General features: G+C 38.1%; 1 protein-coding gene across 3 annotated transcripts in view; it reads left to right on the forward strand.

Moving 5' to 3' along the window:
* The window catches only part of PDE7A (phosphodiesterase 7A), a 73,633-nt gene that overhangs the window by 20,351 nt on the left and 30,925 nt on the right, over positions 1-22,357 (forward strand). For all 3 annotated transcript variants that reach the window (XM_042839754.1, XM_042839757.1, XM_042839755.1), the window contains exon 2: positions 18,090-18,150. In XM_042839754.1, coding sequence (XP_042695688.1) covers positions 18,090-18,150 — 61 coding nt within the window. The remainder of the gene's footprint in view (positions 1-18,089; positions 18,151-22,357) is intronic.

Below are 22,357 nucleotides of genomic sequence, written 5' to 3' on the forward strand. Positions count from 1 at the left end.
TTCTGCACAAATGTGTGCAAGAACTTCTTTACTGTGAGGTGACGGAGCACTGGAACAGGCTGCCCAGGGAGGTGGTGGAGTCTCCTTCTCTGGAGATGTTCAAGAGCTGCCTGGATGCCTACCTGTGCGACCTGCTGTAGGGAACCTGCTTTGGCAGGGGGGTTGGACTCGATGATCTCTGGAGGTCCCTTCCAACCGCTATGATTCTGTGATTCTGTATTTTAGAGCAGCTGACATGGCCTTTGAGATGAATCTAGTGTGCAGCTTTGGTGGATCATATGGGTAAGGGATGTTCTGACCTAATGAAATTTCCATAGTACTTTTTTCTAAAAACCAAAAAACACCCTGTGATTGAATGTTTTACTTCCCTTACTGATGTAATTTTGAAAAGAAGCGTTACATTTAGGAAATGTGCATTTGGATTATTTTTGCAGTCTGTATTAACGTCCTTACACTGATGCATTGAGGAGTTTAAATTTTAACAGGATTAGCTTATAGGAAGAGTTGTGCTTCTAGGAGGGACGTAATTATTTACGAACTGGAAGAATACAATCCTAACAATCTTAAATAGGGTGCACAGAAGGTTTGAGGTCTGGACTGTGACCTTTGTGTTGGGATGGGGTTTTGAAATGAATACTTGTGAAATACTCTGATAATTTTGATGAGTGCTTTAGAGATGCCACTGAAAAAATTATAGTTCTGCCTTCACAGTGTGAGCACTTGGCAACAGTCTTCACATGTTGCCATTTCAGACCTTTCACTTTTCTTTTTAAATAAATAATTATGACTTAATTATGGGAGCACTAACCTATGTGCTTATATTGACTTGAGGGCTCTGGGAAAAGCAGCATGTAATTTTAGTCTTGGTCTATTTAAAAAAAAAAAAAGTGTATGTCGTAAGAGTTAAGCTACATCAGCATTCTCTTTTTTGGGAGGAGGAGACATAAAATTAACAATATCGTAACTGTGGGTTATAAACAGTTGACTGTGTTGCCTAATAATTTATTGCTATGAAAACTTTTCAGCGTGGGATATTTTTCAAAATACGTTTCACTTGTCTGGAAGATCACGTCTGACATTTTCTTGAAGAATAGGAATAATTTGCTAGAAATACTCATTTCTCTCAAAGTAGACTAAAAATTCAGTGTTGAAAAATAATTGATTTGTAGTTTTCAGGATATGGAAATTTTTTTTGCAATTGACAATTTGGAAAGTGAATGAAGGGCCAGGAACTGGGCTTTTCACTGGGGCTTTCCAGAAGTTCTCTGGCATGGGGTGCAGCAGGACTTGAACCAGGCTGGTGAGTCAGCCGCAGTGTGTGCACAGTACCTTTACTTTCTTGTTCTCCTACAGTATTATTTGATGGAATATGATGCAAAAAAGGGGTCAGTAGGATGAGAGTGAGTCACTTGATTGCGCATTTAAAATGTTTGTTAGATGCATGAGGAAAAACTTGTAGCTTTGTTTAGGGAATAGGAAGGAAGATGCTGGGGGTAATTGTGATGGTGGTATACTGATTTACAGCATGAGAAACAAGGCTCTGCATAAAGCCAACAAAAGTGTGAAAGGACCACTCCGGGATCTTCAGCTAGGGGCTGGGTTTTTTCTGTTTTTTGTAGGTAAGCCTTTATGGGTAGGCTCAGAGCTCCTCGTCCTGTTCTCTTCAGGAGCAGTGACATACATACTCAGGAACTGCTTTAAAGAAAAGAATGGCTTTAGTGTTTCCTATTGTTCTCTTCTTCTGATATTTAATTCTATGTGCTCATCTGTATTTCCATAAGCCTTAAAATTTCCTCAGGAGGTGAGAAAGACGTGACTCTGAGTATAATTAAAGCCTGTCTTCCATCATCTGCGGAGCAGTAACTGACAGCAGATCCTCCTTTCTCTGGGAGAACAGTGCAAACACTTCTGTACGCCTCTTGATGAGCATCTCCCAGCTCTGACAGTGCTGAGCTGATGCTTCTCTCTGAGTTTGCAGTTAGGCAGCAGTCATGCAAGTTACTCCTCTCCTTTTCCCTCATTTTCCAAATGCTTTGTTTATTGTAGCTTATTTGTCTTGGCATTTTGCTTCTTTCCTTAGTCCTTCTATAATATTGGAGCAATACATTCATAAGGAAATCATGGTGATCCAATATACTACATTTTCCTCTTGCTGCTTAAGTCGTGTAATATTTATAAAATTAATTGTGTCTTAGTTTGTGACACACAGCACAGGTTTCATGCTGGAGATAATCCCATGGCAAGATGAGATGGCTTCTCACCAAAATGGGATTGACTAATGAAACTGAGTCTGAAGACCAAAGCTGGGATCTGCCAATAAACTTACAGGCGATTTCTATACACCAGAAATTTTAGGAGCTTTCAAACGTGCTGAATTAATTAATTGTTGGCCAGAGTTCTTGGTTAAAATGACAGATTTTAACACTAGTTTCTGTGCAAACAAAGAATGCTACAAGTGATCTAAACCCAAGATGTTAAATAGGGAAGTACCTAACCGTTGCCGTAATTAGGTGTCACTTCAAAGCCTGTGCTAAGATTTTCCACTACAGCTTTTCAGCACTTCCACAAGTTCAGCATGCCCTGTACAGATGCTTAATTTGTATGCTGGGCCCTGTGATAAGCTATTTCTGTCGATGAGATTCCAAAATTATAGGCACTGATGTCAATGCAGATGAGGTTAACCTAATTTGGTCAAGAGAGGGCTATGCCATGCAAAAATCTTCTCTACATGGGCGCATAAAGGCCGCTGCCAAGACTGACAGGTGTCCAGTGGGTGGTGAGGAGCTTCACAGATAAATATTCTTGTTAGTGCTGCTACAATTCTTGTTTCTGTAGGAAACAATGTCAGAATTGTACTGCTTTTATTTCCTTCCACTCCACTGTCTTTCCAGGATTAACTACCTAGGTTGTGCCGAAAGTAATGCCTCCTATTTATTTCCATGGAAACTACAACAGATATAAAAAAACAAAATAATGCTGTTTGATACAACAAATTCTCAGCTACAAAATGTGATTTTTTTTTTTTTTCAGTGTAGTCACCACCATCAGCTATGCATTTTCACTAGTGATGAACAAGAGCCTGTATGCTGCACTCTTAAAAATCTGTATCAGCAGAGGTGACCTGCTGTTACCACTGCTAAAACACACCACCCACTGCCACGCTGTGCTCACATCCACTGTTTGGTTTCCATCACCACTCAGCAAGAGTTGATATATGTCAGTGGGTGCCATTTTTTCCTGTATGGAGGAATTCAGTTCCACACCTGTGCTCCATACGCACTTCCATGTCAGGCGCCATTTTGTCACACTGCTCTCTGCTGCCGTCTGTCACACAGCAACAGAATGGAACAGAATATTGGTGAGAAGGTTCAGCCTCTACTGCTGTATCACCACCATCTGCTTCTGACATTGTGGGCCAACACAGTGAAGTAGGAGGCATTACTTTTGGAACAGCCTTTGTAACTGGAACTGAATTTTTTGAATGATACTCTTTTAAATCCTACTCTCTGATCTTTTATATATCTTTTATATACTGGTTTCTTAAATTCAATTTCCATTTCGTATCGATGTCTGACAATGAACATATCTTTTTACCTTCAAAAATGGAGTATTAAAATCGGAATTGAAATCTGAGGAAAAAGATTATTTAATCTTTGCTATTTTTTAATAATCAGAGATCTTGGAATCTTATAAATATGACAAAGTGTACATCCAGGTAGAATAAGAATTCTGTACAAGTATATCGTATTTTAGAGAAGGCTGCACATGTATTAACTGTACTCCACAAACCTTTATCCAAGCTTTTTGCCTTTTTCCTGTCAATGTACCAGCTGTGAAGTGCATCAGAATTTCATTACTGTATTTACAGAGCACATTATAGAGCACTTTTCTTTGCATGTCTGTTTCCATACCTCCTTAAGTTAATCTGGGATTGCATTCATGTGGCTTCTTTGGGCTGGTTTAGCTCTGAGCTTGTAATTCTGCTGTTACTTTGTCAGCTCTTTCTTTAATGATGTTTTTAAAGCAAACAAAAAAATTCTCTGTATCCAAGAGAGAGCATTTTATGCTGACCTCTCTGTAAGAAAAGGCTGAAGCTTTTCAGTGCCTCCAATCCAGTCTAAGACTGGCAGACCTAAGGCAAGACACTGGCGAGAAGCTCTCTGTTAATGGTTCCTCTGTAGTGAGTGAGATGCTGAAATAAGCAGAGTTTTGGTGGAAAATCTTTGGATACATGTGTTGTTGGCACCCTCATGCCAACAGAATATTATTTTAGTGCAGAGACTACTTGAAGAATGCGTAAATGCGTATAAAATGTGCCAATTGTATGAAAATTCCATTATTGAACTTTATTTAATGCATTTACTATGAGACTTTTGTAACCTGTACGGGTCAGAGAAGGAGAATTTGAGAGTAGGTAAGATAGAGAAGTACAGGTAGCTCAATAAAAGGTGGTCAGCTGGCAGTAGTGCAGTGTAGCCCATAGAGTGAGGTGAGGTGTTGCAATGGCTGGTGTTGACCTGGCTTGGGGAAGGTTAGGGGTTTCAGCACCCAGTCTCATTAGAGCTGTTCTGAGTTTAACCAGGTCAGCTGCAATGGGTCTGCTTAACCAGTTCAGTTGAAATTGGTCAGCTTAGCCTGGGTGGCTGTAGGTTTAATTAGTTCTTGGGAAAACTCATGGAAAACTACAAGCATTTTGGATATGGTGCATCAGCAAGTTCCAAAATAAGTGTTTAGTGGGAAGAGTCTCCAGAAGAATTTTCACCATAAATAATTGTAGCACACCCTAACTGTATTTTTTCACAAGCTTAAAAAGTTACGTTTTTGAAGTGGAAGAAGTTGAATGTAGTTGCCTAATGTAACTTTATCTTTTTTTTTCTGTATTTCAGATAGCATCTGTCACTTCTTAGTTAAATGATTTGCTTTTTTAATGAAATGCTTGAGCATGGCCAGCGTGATCTCGCTTTGAATCTCTTTCATCTTTATAAATTCTGTGGTGACTATTTCAGTTAATTATTTTTTTTTTTTTTTCATTTGTAATGCCATTATATTATTAAAATACTGTACTGATTTGTGGATTTGACAGCACACGGTAATAACTAGTTTCAGTGTTTGACCTGGGTAGTCGTTTTGGTATTTTAATGGAAATGATCAAAAACAAGGCTGGGCTAGTTTTACTGTGAAATAAATCATCTGAATATTTTGTTACCAGCTCTCCTTAATGTATTAATCTGAAACTTTCAGCTTTCCCCCTTTAAACTTGATCTTTTTTGACAACATAATGTTTCTATATTTCTGTATCATTGCAAACAGGGCACCAGAAATGTTGATCTTATTTTATTTTTTTACCTTTTACATGTTTAGCATATTTTTGGGTCTTTACTGAATGTGTATATGCCTAAAGAAATGCTGAATTTTTATTTTGATTTTTTTCCTGTTGGAACCTTATTTTATTTTATTTTTTAAATAGAATCTGAAAATGTTGCCTAAAATCCTTGAATAAGCATCTGGTTATAATAAATGAAAACCGGTACGTCTCAATAGATGCCAATATTTTAATTTTCTGTTAACTTGTGATACTCACCAATAAGTGAAGCATGGATGGGGGCTGCCAGAAGCATTTCCTATAGCAATGCTGGAGAAACAAATTTGATGATAAGTACAAGGCAGGGGAATGCTTATAATGTTGAGGGAGGTGAGCCCACATAGTTACAGGAGCCTACCCACCAATTGGGATCCACATAGCAGCTATCTGGTATGAGAGACTACCCTTCGGTTGGGATCCAAATACATGCTACGTGGCTTTCTTATTCAGTCTGTTCGTTTCTGAAAGAGGAAGAAGCCAGGAAGCAAGTCAAAGAGCAGAGTGCAGCGACTCGCAGTGCTCTGCCCCCTTGGCTTTCTGCATCCACTTGTGGCACTGCTTGGCTCTGCTCCTTGCGTTCATGGCTCCACAAATGTGCTGTGGGGGCCCTGACTGCTTCCTGTGCTTCCTTGTTCCACAGCTTAAGTACCCAACTTAAATGGCAGACTTCTATGCTTTGTGTCTTCTGTAGATATTTTATGAAGGGTTATGGTAAGATGCAACTACTGTGGTTGTGTTTTGTGTTTTTTTTTTTTTCCTTATGTTCCTTTTCTAGTGTTGTGATATGTTGACATTTTTTTGATGTTGTCCTTCTGTGAGATTACAACCTCAGTATCTTGAATTTAGGTTTCTAGTTAAATATAAGACAGGCAGTACTACAGTCTTTCACCATTCGAAGGATGTGCTTTAGAAACAGAATGTAGCAGTTTTGTTACAGTATCTAAAACAGTTAGCTTTTTTTGTCACGTGTTACTGTTCATCTGTTTTCACATACATAGCCAGGTTACTTGCTCATGTGAAGGGTGTTAAAATTGAAACAACTCTCAGTTTGCTTCCCAGCAAGCACTCAATCTGTGTGAAGATGCATTTAATAGCGTAAGTCGGTAACTCAGAGCAGCTAAAACTTGGCCTTTGGATGCCTTACCTTCAGAACACAGTCTGTCTTGAGTGACTGGGTTGCAAGCTGAAGGCCCTGACAGCACTTGTCTTTTAATAACTGTTCTGGTTTTGTTTTTTTTTTCCCTCACCTACATTATGGACAAAAGCATTCATCTTGTATTCTGAAAACAGCCTAATTCCTTGCTGTGCCATAGACCTTTTGTGAGTCAGCAGATGCCAGTGTCCACGAACGGGTGCAGGCAGATGCAAACGGATGTAGACCAGCCCTGGTTGAGTACAACTGTTCTAAGGTGTTTCTGTGTCCAAGGTAATAAGCCTGAGTTCTGCAGACAGTTGAAAAGTATGTTTCTCCCAAATAGAACATGGAAAATGCTTAGGCGTAGACTGTCATCTTAATAACTTCTTAATTAACTTTTTTGTTGTTGTTCCTTTCAAGAGCACTTTGTAGAAGCGCAGTAGAAATTCTTGCCATCATCTCTTCTCTGGAGAGAAGCAGAAGCCTAAGTTTGGTGGATTTAAACAAAGCCCTTGCTTCCTTTGTGCAGCCCTCATGAAGGTTGTAGGAAGGAAGCAAGGCTTGGGAAAGCAAAAAATGGGGAAGTGCCTTAAATGAATCTTGAAACACAGCACGATTCTTCGCTTGGCTGAGGATTTGATTCAACAGGAGTGGGAATTCACAGTGGAAGTTTTGTGCATGAGGACTGAGCAATGCTAACACAGATGTGCAGTGCTTGCTGACATTTCTGCAGTAAATGAACTTCATTACTTAAACCATTGGAAATGGTTGCTTTTTTGAGAGAGAATACACTGAGGTAGAGCATTTCATACCCAATAACACTATATATCTTTGTCAAAGTATTATTAAAACATACATTTAAATGTACATTAACCTGCTTTTTTGTTGTTGTGGTGGTGGCTGTGTGCCCTCTCGTATCTATCTTCTGACCCCAATCATCCCAAATCAAAGAGAAAAATCTCTTTAAGAATTTATTCTCACAAAAGCTTATAAGCAATTGAAGTTCTTTATGCTGCATCATGTAAGTAGAGGTCACTGAAGCTTCAGTCAGACTTCAGACATATGCTTCTTTCTGCAGAGAATCTTCTGAAGTACCTTCTGTCATGAATGCTACATTAAAACAACCCTCTCCTTGCACCAAAACAAACAAAAACTCAGGTTATTCTAGTAATAGAGGTTACTTATTCAAAAAGGCAAATCCTCATCTTTATTGTGGAAAACGAAGGCTGGAATAGTTTGGAAAATCAGTTCCAACACTTTTTCCTTCTTTGTTTACACTTAAGTGCTGCTTTTTCTACTTTATTTTTTTATTTAAATGTCCCTTAAAATGCAATTGTAAGTAAATAGCCTCAGAAAATTGGAGCCAGATTGAATGAGAATACCGTGCTATAGAATTTATGTTCCTTGGCTGAATGTTTTTTTGTAAGAATGAGGGTTGTGTGATACAAACTGGCCCAGAGACAGATGAACTAGTTTAGCTGCTTTGAATTTCCAATAGTATATTCTTTGTATTTCTAGGAATGGAAGTGCACTACATTGGAGAAACAACTGAAAGAGTAATCACAGTTCGTGATATGAAAGAATAAGCTCTTAGTTTAAACCCTATCTTGTATTTCAGAAGAAGCATTTTAGGAATAACTTATTTGTAGATGTTTAGAAATTAAAAATGCATTCATTGATAAACTGAGATGCATGCAGCTTTGTCAAATCATTTTTCCATGTTACTCGGGGCCATCTTTGTTAACCTGCGCAAATGTGATGTTGAGCAAAAAAGATCAAAAACTAAAAACAGCCATCAAAAAAATGCAACATTGAACAGCCTGCTTACTTTAGCAAAGCTTTGTGTTTCCCTACCAAAATATATAATATCTGGCACCCTTTTTGGAAATAATGTCTGAAGTGCACACAGGGTGATCCTGATAATATGTTAAGGTAGCTGATGAATGAGGAAATAAAAAGTTGGTGGATTCTGTTCATTCTCTGAGACTGGATCCTTTCTCTTCTTTCTCTTGCTCGCTGAAGTCTGTAGTGGAAGATATCTGAAACTTAAAAACATTTGTAAAGAAAATTCAACCTTCTGGATCAATGGCTGTTGTTGGCTTTTGGAAGGCCAAGTTCTGGAGTTGTAAGCCTTGCTTTAAGATCAGCCAGCCTCTTGAGTTTGATTGCAGTGACTTGGGTACTAACGGCTGTTTATGTGTGGTAACGGGTGAATTTTGCTGCTTTAATTTCTTGTGCTTGCTTACTGCTCACTAGCTGATAAGTGGCATTAATAATAAAAATATTTGGGATCATGTGCCTTCCTTTCAGCATGGCAAATTTATTAATTAAGAAGTTGAAATGAAGAACCTTAGGTCACATCTTAAATTAAGACATAAGCAGAAGTAGCATTTATAAAAATTGGCCATTGTCTATGTATTATGAAATTCTCAAAGTCTTATTCTTAGTGTTCATAAAAATAATGGGATATTTTCCACCTATTTTCCTTGAGTGTGCTATTCAGTATTTAGCTTGGGCTGCAGCAGTGGCGACCTTTGTTGTAGGACTGCTTTTTCTTGGACTACCATCTTATACCATCTTAGTGAAGGGTGCTAGAGAGAGAGACAGATCACAAATGTTAGATGGTGAAATGTTAGATGGTGAGGTAAGGAGAAAAGTGAAGGAAAGATGGAAGCTGCTTTAGACCTTGCGTTATGTCTGATGACTTGATGAATGATAAGTATATTCTTTGCTGTTATTTACATTTCGTTAACGTTTTTTTTTTTGTGGTTAAATTCCTTGACCAGTGCAGAACAAGTAATGGATCAGACAGGACTGTATGCTAGAAATTCAAGTGCAACAAGTCACTTTTCTGTACTTGTTTGGGAAGATGACATTTGAAGGGCAGAGACCCCCACAGAGATTTAATTTCTGGGCCAGCTTACAAGTATGTGCTTGTGAAATCAGGTCAGTCTGGAAAGTAGGAGTGATTTGTGTCAGGCTTCAAAATTCTGCATTAAAAAATACGTGGAAGTGGAGATATGTGAAACCCTGCTGCATTTAGACAGGAGTATCATATCAGATCCAATAATGAAGTCCTATGAAATAATGAATGATGAACCCTATTCATTTATTGGGTTCATTTATTTCAACTGAGTTTCTTGTAGGTGTTGCTGGATTTATTTTATTTTGCTGAAAAGCATTTAAAGAAGCATCTGTAGATGTAGTAGTTACAGAGGTTTGGAAGATAATGAGTTATTCTTAAAGTTATTCATTAAAAATAATGGGACAAATGAGTACTTACAAACATACAATTAAAATTGTGACCCTGTACTTTAGTTCTCGGGATAAAAGAGCCTTGGAGATTCCCAGATATGGAAGAAATAGGATCTTGGCAAATCATGATGGCCTATCAATCGAGAGCTAGAAGCTTGTGGTAGAAGCTTGTCCTATATTACAGCTATTTCAGAATGAAACCAAACTGACAACTTGGGCAAATTCCTTAGTGGAATCTTTGTAACAACTGTTCTGAGACCCTCTTTCAGCTCTATTGATAATGAAATCTTGTGTGTGGTGTTTGTTTTTTTTTTTTAAGAATTACATGAGAAGAGAAAAGCAAAGGAAAGGATACACTCAGCAAAGGAAAAAGTGCTAGTAGAACAGTTAGTAGTGGAATAGTAGGATATGCTTTTGCTTAGGTGGATTCACAGTGTCTTGTATCATTAATTTTAAATTGTCATTGGGATGTTTGTTTGAAGACTGTAGGCAATACTGTATGCATTTCTTCATTTGAACTGATGGTAAGGGATGAACTAGATGCTGGCTTGTATGCAGTATTTGTTATACAGTGGAAATTTTTCCTCGTGAAGCATTTAAATTTTGACAACTTTTAGCCTCCTGTGGTAGGGTCCAATTCAGGAAATTTGGCTGGATGTGGCCTTAGGGTATACACGTGTATTTCCTGAGCTTCATGTAGTATGGATGTAAAGTTGCCCATAGCCACTGTGTAATCATCTGCTCTAGTTGTGTCAAACTGATAATGCAGATAGAGCCTAATGCCATTTATTGATTTTATTTATTCTTTTAGCTAACACCAGATTAGTGACTATTAATCGTCAGCGTGTCTTAAATTAGGTAAAGTGTTAGGAGACTGTAATGCTTGTAAATCTACATCCATGACAGATTATGTTTTGGGTGGATATGAACCTCTTATTTAAGGTCTGTATGTATCAGGCAGGGACCAAATGGTGCATTTTGATTGAATGCTCATGCCTATGGTTTTGGTTTGACTGGTATTCAGAAGCAGGCAGAGGGGAAAAAGCAAAAGATGTGCAATCAGTGCTCTTGGAGGAAATGATTCTTCTTGCTTGGAAACCCTGGCTGAATGGGAGAGGACATGAGGGGTGAGTTCATCTATTTCAATGTTAAGCTGAAAAAATGTATTAGTTCATAGTTCAGGCATGAGCACGGATAGCTGTGAAGATACTGTAAAGGATGACTCAGTATTGGGTGAACATGAGAGATCAGAGAACCACAACTGGTTTGAACGACTGCATGTATTAAGTGCATTAACTTTTTTTCCCATCACTTTATTTATAGTAACTTGCTACAAAAGGGTCCTTGAAATACGTTTTGAAGTTCAGTTCATTTTAGTTATTTGGGTGGCAGAGGCAAAGGGGGCCTTCTGAGTATCAGCTGGGGTGAAATCTGTTGGAAACGGGATCTTCATCAAATAAGCCCAGTGCTTGGCGAACTGCTATTTTGTAATAGGCTGATCCCGAGTCTAGCAAGCTTTGTTGCCTTAAAATACATATAATAAGTGTAATTGTGGTTTTTAATCTCCTTTACTAAATCCCGTGGATGTTATAAGGCTTTAATGTTGCCTGTGTCCTCCGGTTGTCATGCCTTCTTGTCCAGAGCTCTTGGCAGGAGGCGTGGGGCAGTGCTTCCATGTTGCTGGGCTGTCAGGTGACAGTGCTCCTGCAGCTGCTGGGCTGCAGCGCAGCCTCGCTTCCTCCTGTCCTGCTGCATGCGGTCCTGCAGGCTCAGAGACATTCAGCCTGTGGCACTGCGAGGGTCAGGGAGGGGATTACGCTTTCGGGCGATGCAATGGGAATTGCATCAGTCTGGTGTTTAACTCTGATCCTTATCAAATGGATTACTTCTAAGGTAGGTCATTTTATTGTTACGGTTTGACTAAATGGCTTTATAAGTAGTAGCCTGGGAGAAAACAACTCATTAAGAACTTCATAAGTTCTTATTTTACTTCTTTTTTTTTTTTAAACTCTAATCTGTTTTGGAAATACATCATTCATAACTTCAGATTGCATTTCTTAAGTGTTCAAACATGATTTTATGGCTCTTGACTTCTTCCTTGCTTCAAGCGGGAAGGGTATGTTTGCAGCAGTGCCAATTAGGAAACTGCAAAAGGATCTGAAATGCCTTCCAAAGGGCAGGGTTTGGTTTGCTGGTCTTCAATCTTACAGAACTTTAAAGAGTTTGTGAAAATAAGGAAAAACAATTTTAAACATAGTGAGAATAATTCAGATTAGTGTTTTGCTTCCTGGACAGGATATCCTTTTTGTGTTGTTGATTTCAGGGCTGGGGGAGTGGAAATACCAGTTTTGTTTGCTTAGGTGAAATACCGGCTACTTCTCTCACTTTGTAGACTTTCAGCTGCAGATGCTTGTGTTAAGAAAGATGTGGGCTAGCGTTCGGCAAACTTAGGAGTTCCTACTCTATTGTTCTGGGGAAAATAAGTATCCACATAATGTATATGATGGTAATAAGTGAGGGTGGAATTGGTGTCTGAAATTGAGATCAGACTCTTCACAACACAGCTCACTGCCTAGCTTGAAATTAATTCCAAAAGGAGCAGTGCAGTTAAGTTTCATGTTGTGAAGGAGGGCTGGAATCAGTGCAGAGAATGAGGGAAGTGGAAAGAAATCAGAGTTCCTTCATCTTTACATAGATGGATATTTTTATTAATACTCGAATTGTTTTGTACAATCAGCAGGAGAATCTGACAAATGTGAATTAGAATTTGTCAAACCAAGCTTTGTCAAATCTCCTTGCCTTGAGCCGTCGGTCACTACCAGCAAGGCATTTCCAAATTTAAGGCAAAAGTGGCCAGGCTTAGTTGCTAGCAAAAGATCACAGTACACTAATAAATGTTCGTTTATGATGAAGGCGGATTCTGGTTTCCAAAGTTTTACAACTGGTATGCTAGTTGAGTAGGTCATATCTGTTATACTGGCATAGTGGTTTTTGTTTGCTTGTTTGTGTTTGTTTTGCTTAATTTAGAATTTTGTCCTTATTCAGTTTGGTCAAAGATTCTATTAAAGGGAGAATAGGAGTACTTCCAGATAGCTGATAGTACAATTAAAAACTCATAGTTATGTTCTTGATCACTTAAGTGGTCGTTTCTTTTAAATATGTTTTGGTGTGTTAATCCAGTCACCTCACTTTGCTTTTGTTATCCCAATTTAATTTATTAAGTTTTCTTTCTTCACTTTGGTAAGTCATGTGCTTCTTTTGAATATGCTTTCTTTTCTGATACTTTGTTTTTGTATCTTTCTGTTAAAATCTTAAGCTTTTAAACTAACAAAACCTTAGGGAAATATTATTCCAGTTTCTGTACTTCTAAGGTGGATGAGAGGAAAGACAGCAGTCAATTACTGTTTGTCTTGGTTTGATATTTATATGAAGTAGCCACATTCAAATGTTTGATATATACATGCATAAAGTTAATCGGATTGCTTATTAACATTGCCTTCCTGAAATTAAATACATTTTCATATCTCTGGTCTGATAAACTTTTAAAATGACTGCTTTGAACTTCAATGAACAATTTACAAAATCGTAGTAGGACTGTCTTGCAGTGGCTTGCCTTTGGTTAATGACAACTCTTTCGTTGGTTTTAAGGAGCATTTTCCAGTAGTTTACTGAGTGAAACTCTGGTGGTATCTTGTGGAACACTCAGGAATTTTTAATTACCAAAATCATTATAGGAATTGCATTAAATGACAGTCTTGCTTTTGAAATCCAATAATAGTGAAAGAAATCCAGTCTAATTAGTTTGTCATTCTAGGTGCTTCTAGTTGAAAAAACGTCTTAGAATGTTAAACTGTTTCCAAGGGTGTACACAGGCACAGCATGATCAGCAAATTGCAGTTACCATAATACAGTAACTTCTCTGAACTTGTTCTCAATTTCTCTTGCTGAGAACAGTCTCTCTTTATTGTTGGGCAAATATCTTTGGCAGAAAAGCCAAGTAGGTAAAAAATATCTGACTGGCTGCGTTGCCGTCCTCTAGCTTTCTTTTCCAGTGTCTGAGTAAACAACTGAGTTGCAAAATAAAAGTTGTGCACCCCATCAGAAAGTATAGATTGTTTCATTTGGGTAGGAGATACTGATGTTTGAAAACCTACTGCTCTTTCAATTTCTTCTTGCCATTATGGAACGAGACCAGCAGTTGTTTCAGTTGGCAGCCTGAAGTCTGGCTAGTGAACATTCGCCAACGTTAAGTGCCTGACATTAATAATTGTGCTTTGCTCTGAACTGGGTGAGGGAATTGCTGTGATAAAACTGATCCTTGGAAACTTCTCTGGCTTGAACAGAGCAATCATGGAATTACAGAGGTTGGAAGGGACCTCAAGAGATCGTTGAGTTCAACCCCTGTGCTAAAGCAGGTACCCTACAATAGGTTACACAGGTGGGTGTCCAGCTGGGTCTTGAATATCTCCGTAGAAGGAGACTATGCAACCGCTCTGGGCAACCTGTTCCAGTGATCCATCACTCTTACCATAAAGAAGTTCTGCATGTTAGTACAGAACGTTCTGTGTTCAGGTTTTAGACCATTACTCCTTGACACATGTCTGAGAAGAGCCTGGCCTCATCCCTTTGCCTCCCATTTCCCTTTAGATATTTATAAACATTTATCAGATCCCCTCTCCGTTGTCTTTTCCCCAGGCTGAACAGACCCAGGTTAGCTTTTTGTGTCGGCTTTTCCTCATGTGGGTGATGCTCCAGGCCTTCTAGGAGACCTCTGTTTTTCTTAAGCTGAGGAGCCCAGAACTGGACACAGTAATCTACCTGTGGCCTCACCAGGGCAGAGTAGATGCGGAGAATCACCTCCCTTGACCTGCTGTTCATGTCCAAGATCCCACTGGCCTTCTTGGCCACAAGGGCATCCTGCTGGCCCATGGCTAATCTGTTGTCCACCAGGACACCTAAGTCTGCAGAAATCCTTTCTAGCAGGTCATCCCCTAACCTGTACTGATGGATGCAGTTATTCTTCCCCACGTGCAAAACTGCACTTGCTCTTGTTAAACCTCATCAGGTTCCTCCCTGCCCAACTCTCCAGTCTGTCCAGGTCTCGTTAAATGGTAGCACAACCTTCAGATGTGTCAGCCGATCGTTCCGGTATCATCAGCACAACTTGGTGAAGGTGGGCTCTATCCCTTCAACTTCTTCCAAAAAGAGCAGTGCTCTTTTCCCAAGTTATTAAATGTTTATGCTGTGTAGCATCAGTAGCATGGCTCTTAATAATTTTCTGTTCACTTGTGGAAAGACTTTCAGGAAGAAAATCTGTTGATAGATATTCCTTTTGCCCATTTTTCTGGCATTTTTGTATCATTGCAGGAATAGTGGTCTTCCATTTGAATTTAAATTTTTTCCACACAGATGTGAAAAAAAGGTAGGAAAAATTACTACTTTTCTGCGCTGTCCTTTGGAAAAAGAGATAACACTCTAGTAGGAAAGTCAAATTTAAGGTGAAGTTTTCAAAGTGGATGTGTGTTGTAAATAATCCTCCAACTTCCCAATTGTCTTTTTGATATGTCTTTACTGTTGAAGCAGAACAGCCCGCCCAGGTTAGCCTGTTGTTCTCATGTATGGAAAGGAGTGGAGAGTAACTTGGCCTAATTATTTGATGAATTTGTTGAATCGTTTGGAGCCCAGCAGGTATTCTCACAGGACCAAGTTTTATCCTTGTGCTTGAGAAGAACTACCTAAACACATTCGGATTGTCTTCAGTTTCAGCACAGACAATTCAGTCTGCCTGTTGGAATGGTGCTTATCTGCTTGAGAAATGCACAGAGGGTCAAGGAGTTCAGTGTGTTCTCTTTAGTTAATAGATACAAAGCTTCAGGCAGACCAAAGAAGTGTGGCACAGCTCCAGAAATAGTTTTACAGAGTTCATGTTATTTACAAAATTGAGCAAGATCAGGAAAAAGAAAAAGTAATTTTGATAGAATAATTTGACAGTACCCTTGGACTTGAGTTATTGTTTACTATAAACATGGGTACTCTTAACTTCCCTTCTGTCTGACTGTATACCACAGTTCTCCTGGCTCTGTCCCTCCCCAGCCACATGGCTTAAAGGTGTGAGGTCTGTCTGCCAGCACCCACTGGTGCCTTTCCCTTAGCAGAACCTGCTAATAAGTGATTTCCTCTTACCTATTTTATTTAACAAATTTCAGTGAATGAAACATCAGTAGGATCTCTACCCTTGTAATAACATTAGTTGAGATTGTTGAAACTATCCTACTACTTTTGAAGTCTTAGTAATGAGGTTTACAATGCAATGCTTCTTTTTCATTAGGAAACCAAACTTTGAAAGGTGATTCTAAAAGGTTTGGTTGCATAAAGATTCTGTGAATACCTGTCCCTGCAGAATTAACACACCTGTTTGTATAAGCTAGTGGGTTATGTTCTTAAGAAGTGCTCATGTGTTTGATCTGCTATTTTAGCCAGCAAATATTATTTTAGATTTGTTAGCAAATAATGCTATAAAATTATTTCTATTTTGATCAATTTCTTTGCTTTCTGTCTCAGAGATGAAGGCTCCTGTTAGTTATGGTTCTTCTAGCTCCATTTGTGCTGACCTTCCTCCTGTGTTTAGTTACAGGGTTGTACTGGACACGTCCAAGAATTAATGTGATAGGCAAGTGCAAACTGCAGATTTGCATTGAATTCCATCACTGATTGTGCTTAATCGATGATATGAAATGCTTCAGGCTACTGAAAATACGTCCAGCTGAGATTTGCTGAAATTCTAAGGTCATAGGAAGAAATTTGAACACGTTAGTGGGAAATCAGTGTTGTTTTCTGACTGATGAGCTGTATTGCTAACTTCTCTGTCAGGACAGGCACATTGCTGTGTGAATTGCTGTACAAACATATTTCAAGGGAAGGATGATTTGCATTGTTTATAATCTTCCAAGGAAACATGGAACAAAAGCTAAGACAGTATAAAAGTGCTGTACAGAGAGTTCTTCCTTGTAGTTTTTATATAATAGCTAGTATAATTGGACCTGATTTAGAGGCAGGTCTTTGGTCATTTCTGTAATTAAATATTAAGCTTACCTTTGGGAAAAAACTTCTCTGATTTCAAGTGCAAAGTTTTGTGGCTTTTTTTTTCCCTTCCTTCTTTTAGCATAGAAGTTACTTACTTGTTTTAATATTTTCTGGGTTTGGAGTCGTAACGCATCAGTTACAGAAATCATACTGATAGAGGTTATTAAGCTCTAGGCTTTCTTTAAGTACATTCAGTTTGCACTGTAGATAGATTCTTGTAAGCAGTTTTGCCTTTCTTTACTTCCCAATAATTTCTTTATTTATTGTAGTTCTTCTCAACAGTCAAGTTCTGTTTTTCTTGCTTCTTCACACTTTCTGGACTTGAATGTTTTTGGACCTGTGGCCCTGGTGTAGTGTTTGCTTACTAGGGAAGGAATAAATAGGTTCCTGCATTCACCTACAGGTTGGCTTATATCTGAACTTCTCCAAGGGATATGATATGTCCCTTTGGGACACCCAGGACTGCACTGTTCAGAATGTAATTAAGCGTGCTGGGCAAGAAAAAAAAGCAACCTAACAAAACCACCTAAAACCCTCTTGTGTAACTGATGAAATTGAACTGTGACTGTGAAGGCAATCCTCTGTTTTTAGGGTCAAGATAGCCTTGATTTTGGCCCTGTGTTGGCAAATGGGAGAAGAAATCACTAAGGAAAGACATGAGTATGATGCTAGCTTGTGCCAAGTTCTAAAGGCTACATGATGCTGGTGTTGTGTAACTACATGAACATTTCCCCTAGTTTTTAGCTATTGCAAGTCCAGTTCATCATATTCTTAGTGATTCCTGAACTATAACTGTTACCACATCAGCTTACTGTTTCTGGAGCTCTGAAACCAGTTTTGTGTAGGTTAAGAATTGCATCCTTGTTGGGAGCCTCTGTGTGTTGTGTATGGACAGCTTAGTGAGTCTTTTAGACATTTCTTCAGAATACCTTAAACGGGTACCTTGCTTGGCCTACAGAAAGTGCTGTGGAAGGTGGAAGGAAAGAAATGTGCCATTCACATCCTGCCCTGCAGAAAATAGGTGTAATCCCTGGGATTACAGTAATGGTATCATTCAAGTTCTTTTACTTCTGAAACTATTGTAGCTTTACAAACTGAGTTAACCCATGGGTAAGTAAGTAAGCAAGGAACTGCCAGTATTTGAAGTAGAAGGCTATGAGAAATGTGTATGTGTAATTAATATTAATATTTCATTTTTAAATTGAAAGAGCAGTAATTTCATTCTAACATGAATAAAATATCCTTTTTTTGTAGAGACGTGGAGCCATTTCCTATGACAGCTCTGATCAGACTGCTCTGTACATTCGTATGCTAGGTAAGTGTACCAGTTTGTGTATTGCAGAGATTTTACCATTGTTATTGCTTAGAAAAATATAAGAAGTTTATATTTGAGCATTGTACTTTTAAGCTTAATAATTCCCTTTTTCCTGGGAAATATTCTGGTTAAATTCTTTAGAAAAACCATTTAGTGTTGATTTGAGTTTTTTGGTTGTTTAGCTTTTAAAATTTCTTTAATTTTTGAGTTAACTATTATGTTGAATACTTTGTTCATGCATTTAAATAAAAACAAATTATGGTTCTTATTAGTGTAAAGCATTTGGTAGAAGTTTAGTTTTACGAATAACTCTAATTTATTTGTGATGGATCTTTCATTCTTGTTATGCAATTTCACCTCTGTGTGGTATCCTGGTTAAAACTGTAGCTTAGAGAATATTTATGTGTGGAAATTACCATAAACTGCAGAAAATTTCAGTACTGAGGCTGTGAAGTGCTCAAGGTGCTCTTCAAATAATGGTACGGTTTTTAAAAATACTTCTCTTATTAATTCTAGAAAATGACTTGAAAAGAGAAAGGACGCGTGACAGGGCTGGTAGCTTAGTCAGCTTTCTGAAGAATGTTTCCAGAGTAACAACTAGATAAAGCCAAATTACAAAGAAAGGGCAGTACTGGGAGGAGCAAGCATCAGGGGACACCCTCCGTGTTACTGAGTGCACTAAGGACTCAATAGAGGCTAATAGTTGAGAGGAGAAAGCTGCAAAGCTCCTGTAGATGATCAGAGGGACTCTATATGCTCTGAAGTCTGTTTCACTGAGAAATTACAGTGCTTAATTTAAGCCAACTTCAGCTACGATTTTGTGTTGAAATGGACTATGAATGCTTACATGTCTTCTGCAGCTCAATGAGACAAGCAGCTAGTGATGATACATTCTTAACCTGTTTCGACTAGATCAGCCAGAACGTCTTTTTTTATGCTCTTAGTTGTTTCAGTTCAGTTGCAATTTGTACTTACCCCAGTCACCAGAAATTCAGGACCACATTCTCTATGAATTCATAGTTATAAGCTACATATGTAGACAAATACGTATGTGCATGTAAAATGCAGCTTGGGCTTAGTGCCTTTTTATTTTTCAGTCACTTTGTTCTTGATTTTTTTTTTTTTTTTCATTTCAAGTTTTTAAAGCTATTAATACTATAGCACTGTCTAGTAAAGAACCTTTAATAGCAGATTGTAATTTAGAGAATTGTTTAAAAAAAAAAAAAGTAGGAGGACAGATGACGCTGGTTTCTAAGTGCTAATTTAAAAAGTAGCTTTTTTTGAGGGGATAGAATTAGGTTTATTTCATATTAAAAAGTCAAATGGTTGATTTTCAATCATCCTACTTGTGAGACAAACGCTAGAATTCTTCAAAATGGGATTTATTTTTTTTTTAACTCATCTGCTAATGGTGGACGTTCAGCTTGTAAAAAAATGGTTCTTTATTTCTGGGGAGAATAATCTTCAGCTGCTTTAGAAGCTTAGCTTAATTGCAGCACCTAGTAGTTAGGCCTAGAATTCTGCAGAAGAGTTTGATCGCAAAACTCAACTGAAACTAGAAGAAAGCAAAACATGATTTTCTGTGGTTCCTAGTGTGTGCACATGGCTGAACTGAGGGGAGATTCTAGTATGATTTGAAATCTTTATTCGCTGTGCTAGTAGGTAGAACTGGGATATATTCAGGGTGTGTGCAAATGTGTTGAGTAAATTGAATTTCACTTGTTCTCTAATTTGATTTAATTTATTAGGTTATGTGATAATGCTATTCGTGACGAGCTCCTAACTCTTGCAGACATTATTGTTTAATAGTGACAGCTACTGAGAAGCAGTATGTCTTTTAAAGGAGTAGACCTCTAACTCCTGCTGGGGGATGGTATCAATAAGCAAACGAAAGATTGCTCATTAGATGTTTGAATCAGGGTGTTACGCTCTTACTATTTACTTGTTACTGATAACTTTGTTTCTCCGAATACGAAGTACGCTGTCCTGCACAAAATAGCAGTTGTTTACCAGAGTATTGTTGTATTCATAAAGGGATTATAAAAAAAGACCAGCCTGAAAGCTGAACAGTTGGATGCATCAGTATTTAGAAACATTCTTATCAGAACAGATTGAAAGATGATTATATTTAACTAGACTTTTTATAAGAAACAAGATTGGATTCCCTGTACAGTACTGTGAGGATTTTCTTTTTAAATTTTACTCCTGTTAGCAGAGGACCTGTAAGAAATCCTCAGCTGTAACTTTATGGGAAGTTACACAGTTGTAAGAGGTATTTTACTTCGTTGGTTGCTATTACAAACAGACCACATCCACTGCACCTAAATAAGGTATCCACTGTAGCAGACCAAAGTAGACAACTGAAGTGTATCTAGGACACTTTCTTCTGCATCTGTTTAGATGAATTGGCTGTAGAGTTGCTTCCTTTAATGTCCTCTGGCTGTTCTGACTGGAATCTGATGGAAATTCATTTGCGCCAAGCAGGTAGAAATTGCTGTAGTATGACAGAGTTTCCAAGTTCAACTAAAAAGATCAAATTTTAGGGGCAAGATGAAATAAACTAACAAGTCCCACAAGTGTCAATATAAACAAACAGCGTTGATGTTAATGACTCATCTGTCATACTCTGTTCCCAAAATATATGCTAAGCCATTCCTGAGTGGCTGACTTGCTATTTTAAAATATAGATACAGATGCAGCATTGTAGAATTTTTCTTTTAAGACCTTGAATAGGCTAATATATGTATATCACCTCAGTCAGCTATTTCTCTCAAAAGCTATGAGAAATCCCACTGTTTCCTATAACTGCTTCCATGTAACTTGGTACTTTTTTTTTTTCTTTTTTTCTTTTCCTCTGCTTTTGTTTTCTATTCTTCCCGTAGTTGTTTTGTACTGCCTGAAGGTTTTAATAGTGTGCATGGCCTGGAATGAGTGGGGCATTGATTGCTTGTATTGGTGAACACGCATCTCAACTAAAGCTGGAACAGTATGCCCTGTTTTAAAAAATCATGATTGCTTTAACTTGAAATCACTGAAAGCAAGAAATGAGTAATTCAGGGCAAGTTCTTTTATGGTAGCAATTGCTGTGTTGTATTGCTTTTGCTTTAATTCCAGCATATTCAGCTGACCTGTCATCTGTTTCTTCAGCACGTTTAATAGCAGCTTGGATCTATGAAGCTAGTAATTCTTTCTGGAAATCCTGTGCTGCACATCTTCATGCCTTTAACTTGAGTGTGAGTGGTTTACCTTGAGGTGGCTTCTGCTCCCAGCTGTCCTCCGTGATCTGAGATTTCATCCCCTTCTCCAGAAGCCCTGGGCAACCTGAGCAGCTACTGCATGGTTACTGGTTCAGACTGCGAGATTAGGGTAGCATGAAATACATGTTGTGTAAACTTAACATGCAGGGATATAAACTATTGTGTATCAGCAGCCTTGTAAGTTTCAAAGCTGTCCTTGCAATGCGAGCAAGGGTCTGAAAGAGGGGTTAGAAGCTAAAAGAGCTGTCTCCAGGTAAGTTTTGCTAAAGACCTGATTCTTTTTCAGCTGTATCTGTCAACTTTCCTCTTCCACATTCTTTCTTCCATTATTTATTCAGCCTTCAAATCAGTTTTTCACTCTGTGGCTTATGTCTTTCGAAGGAAGGAAAAAAAACCTCTGCATAGAACTATTCTGTTTAAAAAAAAAAAAAAAAAAAAAAAAAAAATTAGTTGGATACTCAGGCAGCAGACAGTGTGTCAGGTCTGCCTGCAAAATCAAGCTTTGAGCGGAAAGCTGAGAAACATATTAAGAAAAATCTTTGGAAAAAAAAAATTGTTCCTGGAAGTCCATTAACATTATAATGCTGGACTTGAATGCATTCTCTAAGAAAACAGAGGAGTTACTTCAGAGTGGCAGAAATAACTGTTAAAGAGACACATAACAGGAGAGCTGTTATCTCTACCACTCTGCCCCACTAAGGAAATCTACCTGTCAGCATTGTGATCTGTTGGTATCAAAGCATTTCATAACCACTTCAATATTTTTTTAAAAGGCCTAATAAATAGCAACTTCATAAATTATCTTGGTTTATGTACTGAATTTAATTATCTTTTATCTGCTGTAATAATAACCAGCGTTTATGTTGGACTTCTGTTGCTGTTTGAAAGAATTACGTAAGTGTCCTTGTATCTGGTAAAAGTCATCTTCAATCTGAAATGTTTTGCACCTT

The sequence above is a fragment of the Centrocercus urophasianus genome, unplaced genomic scaffold (assembly GCF_019232065.1).
Source record: "Centrocercus urophasianus isolate 14NV4802_14NV808 unplaced genomic scaffold, USGS_Curo_1.0 seq_11, whole genome shotgun sequence".
NCBI lineage: Eukaryota > Metazoa > Chordata > Aves > Galliformes > Phasianidae > Centrocercus > Centrocercus urophasianus.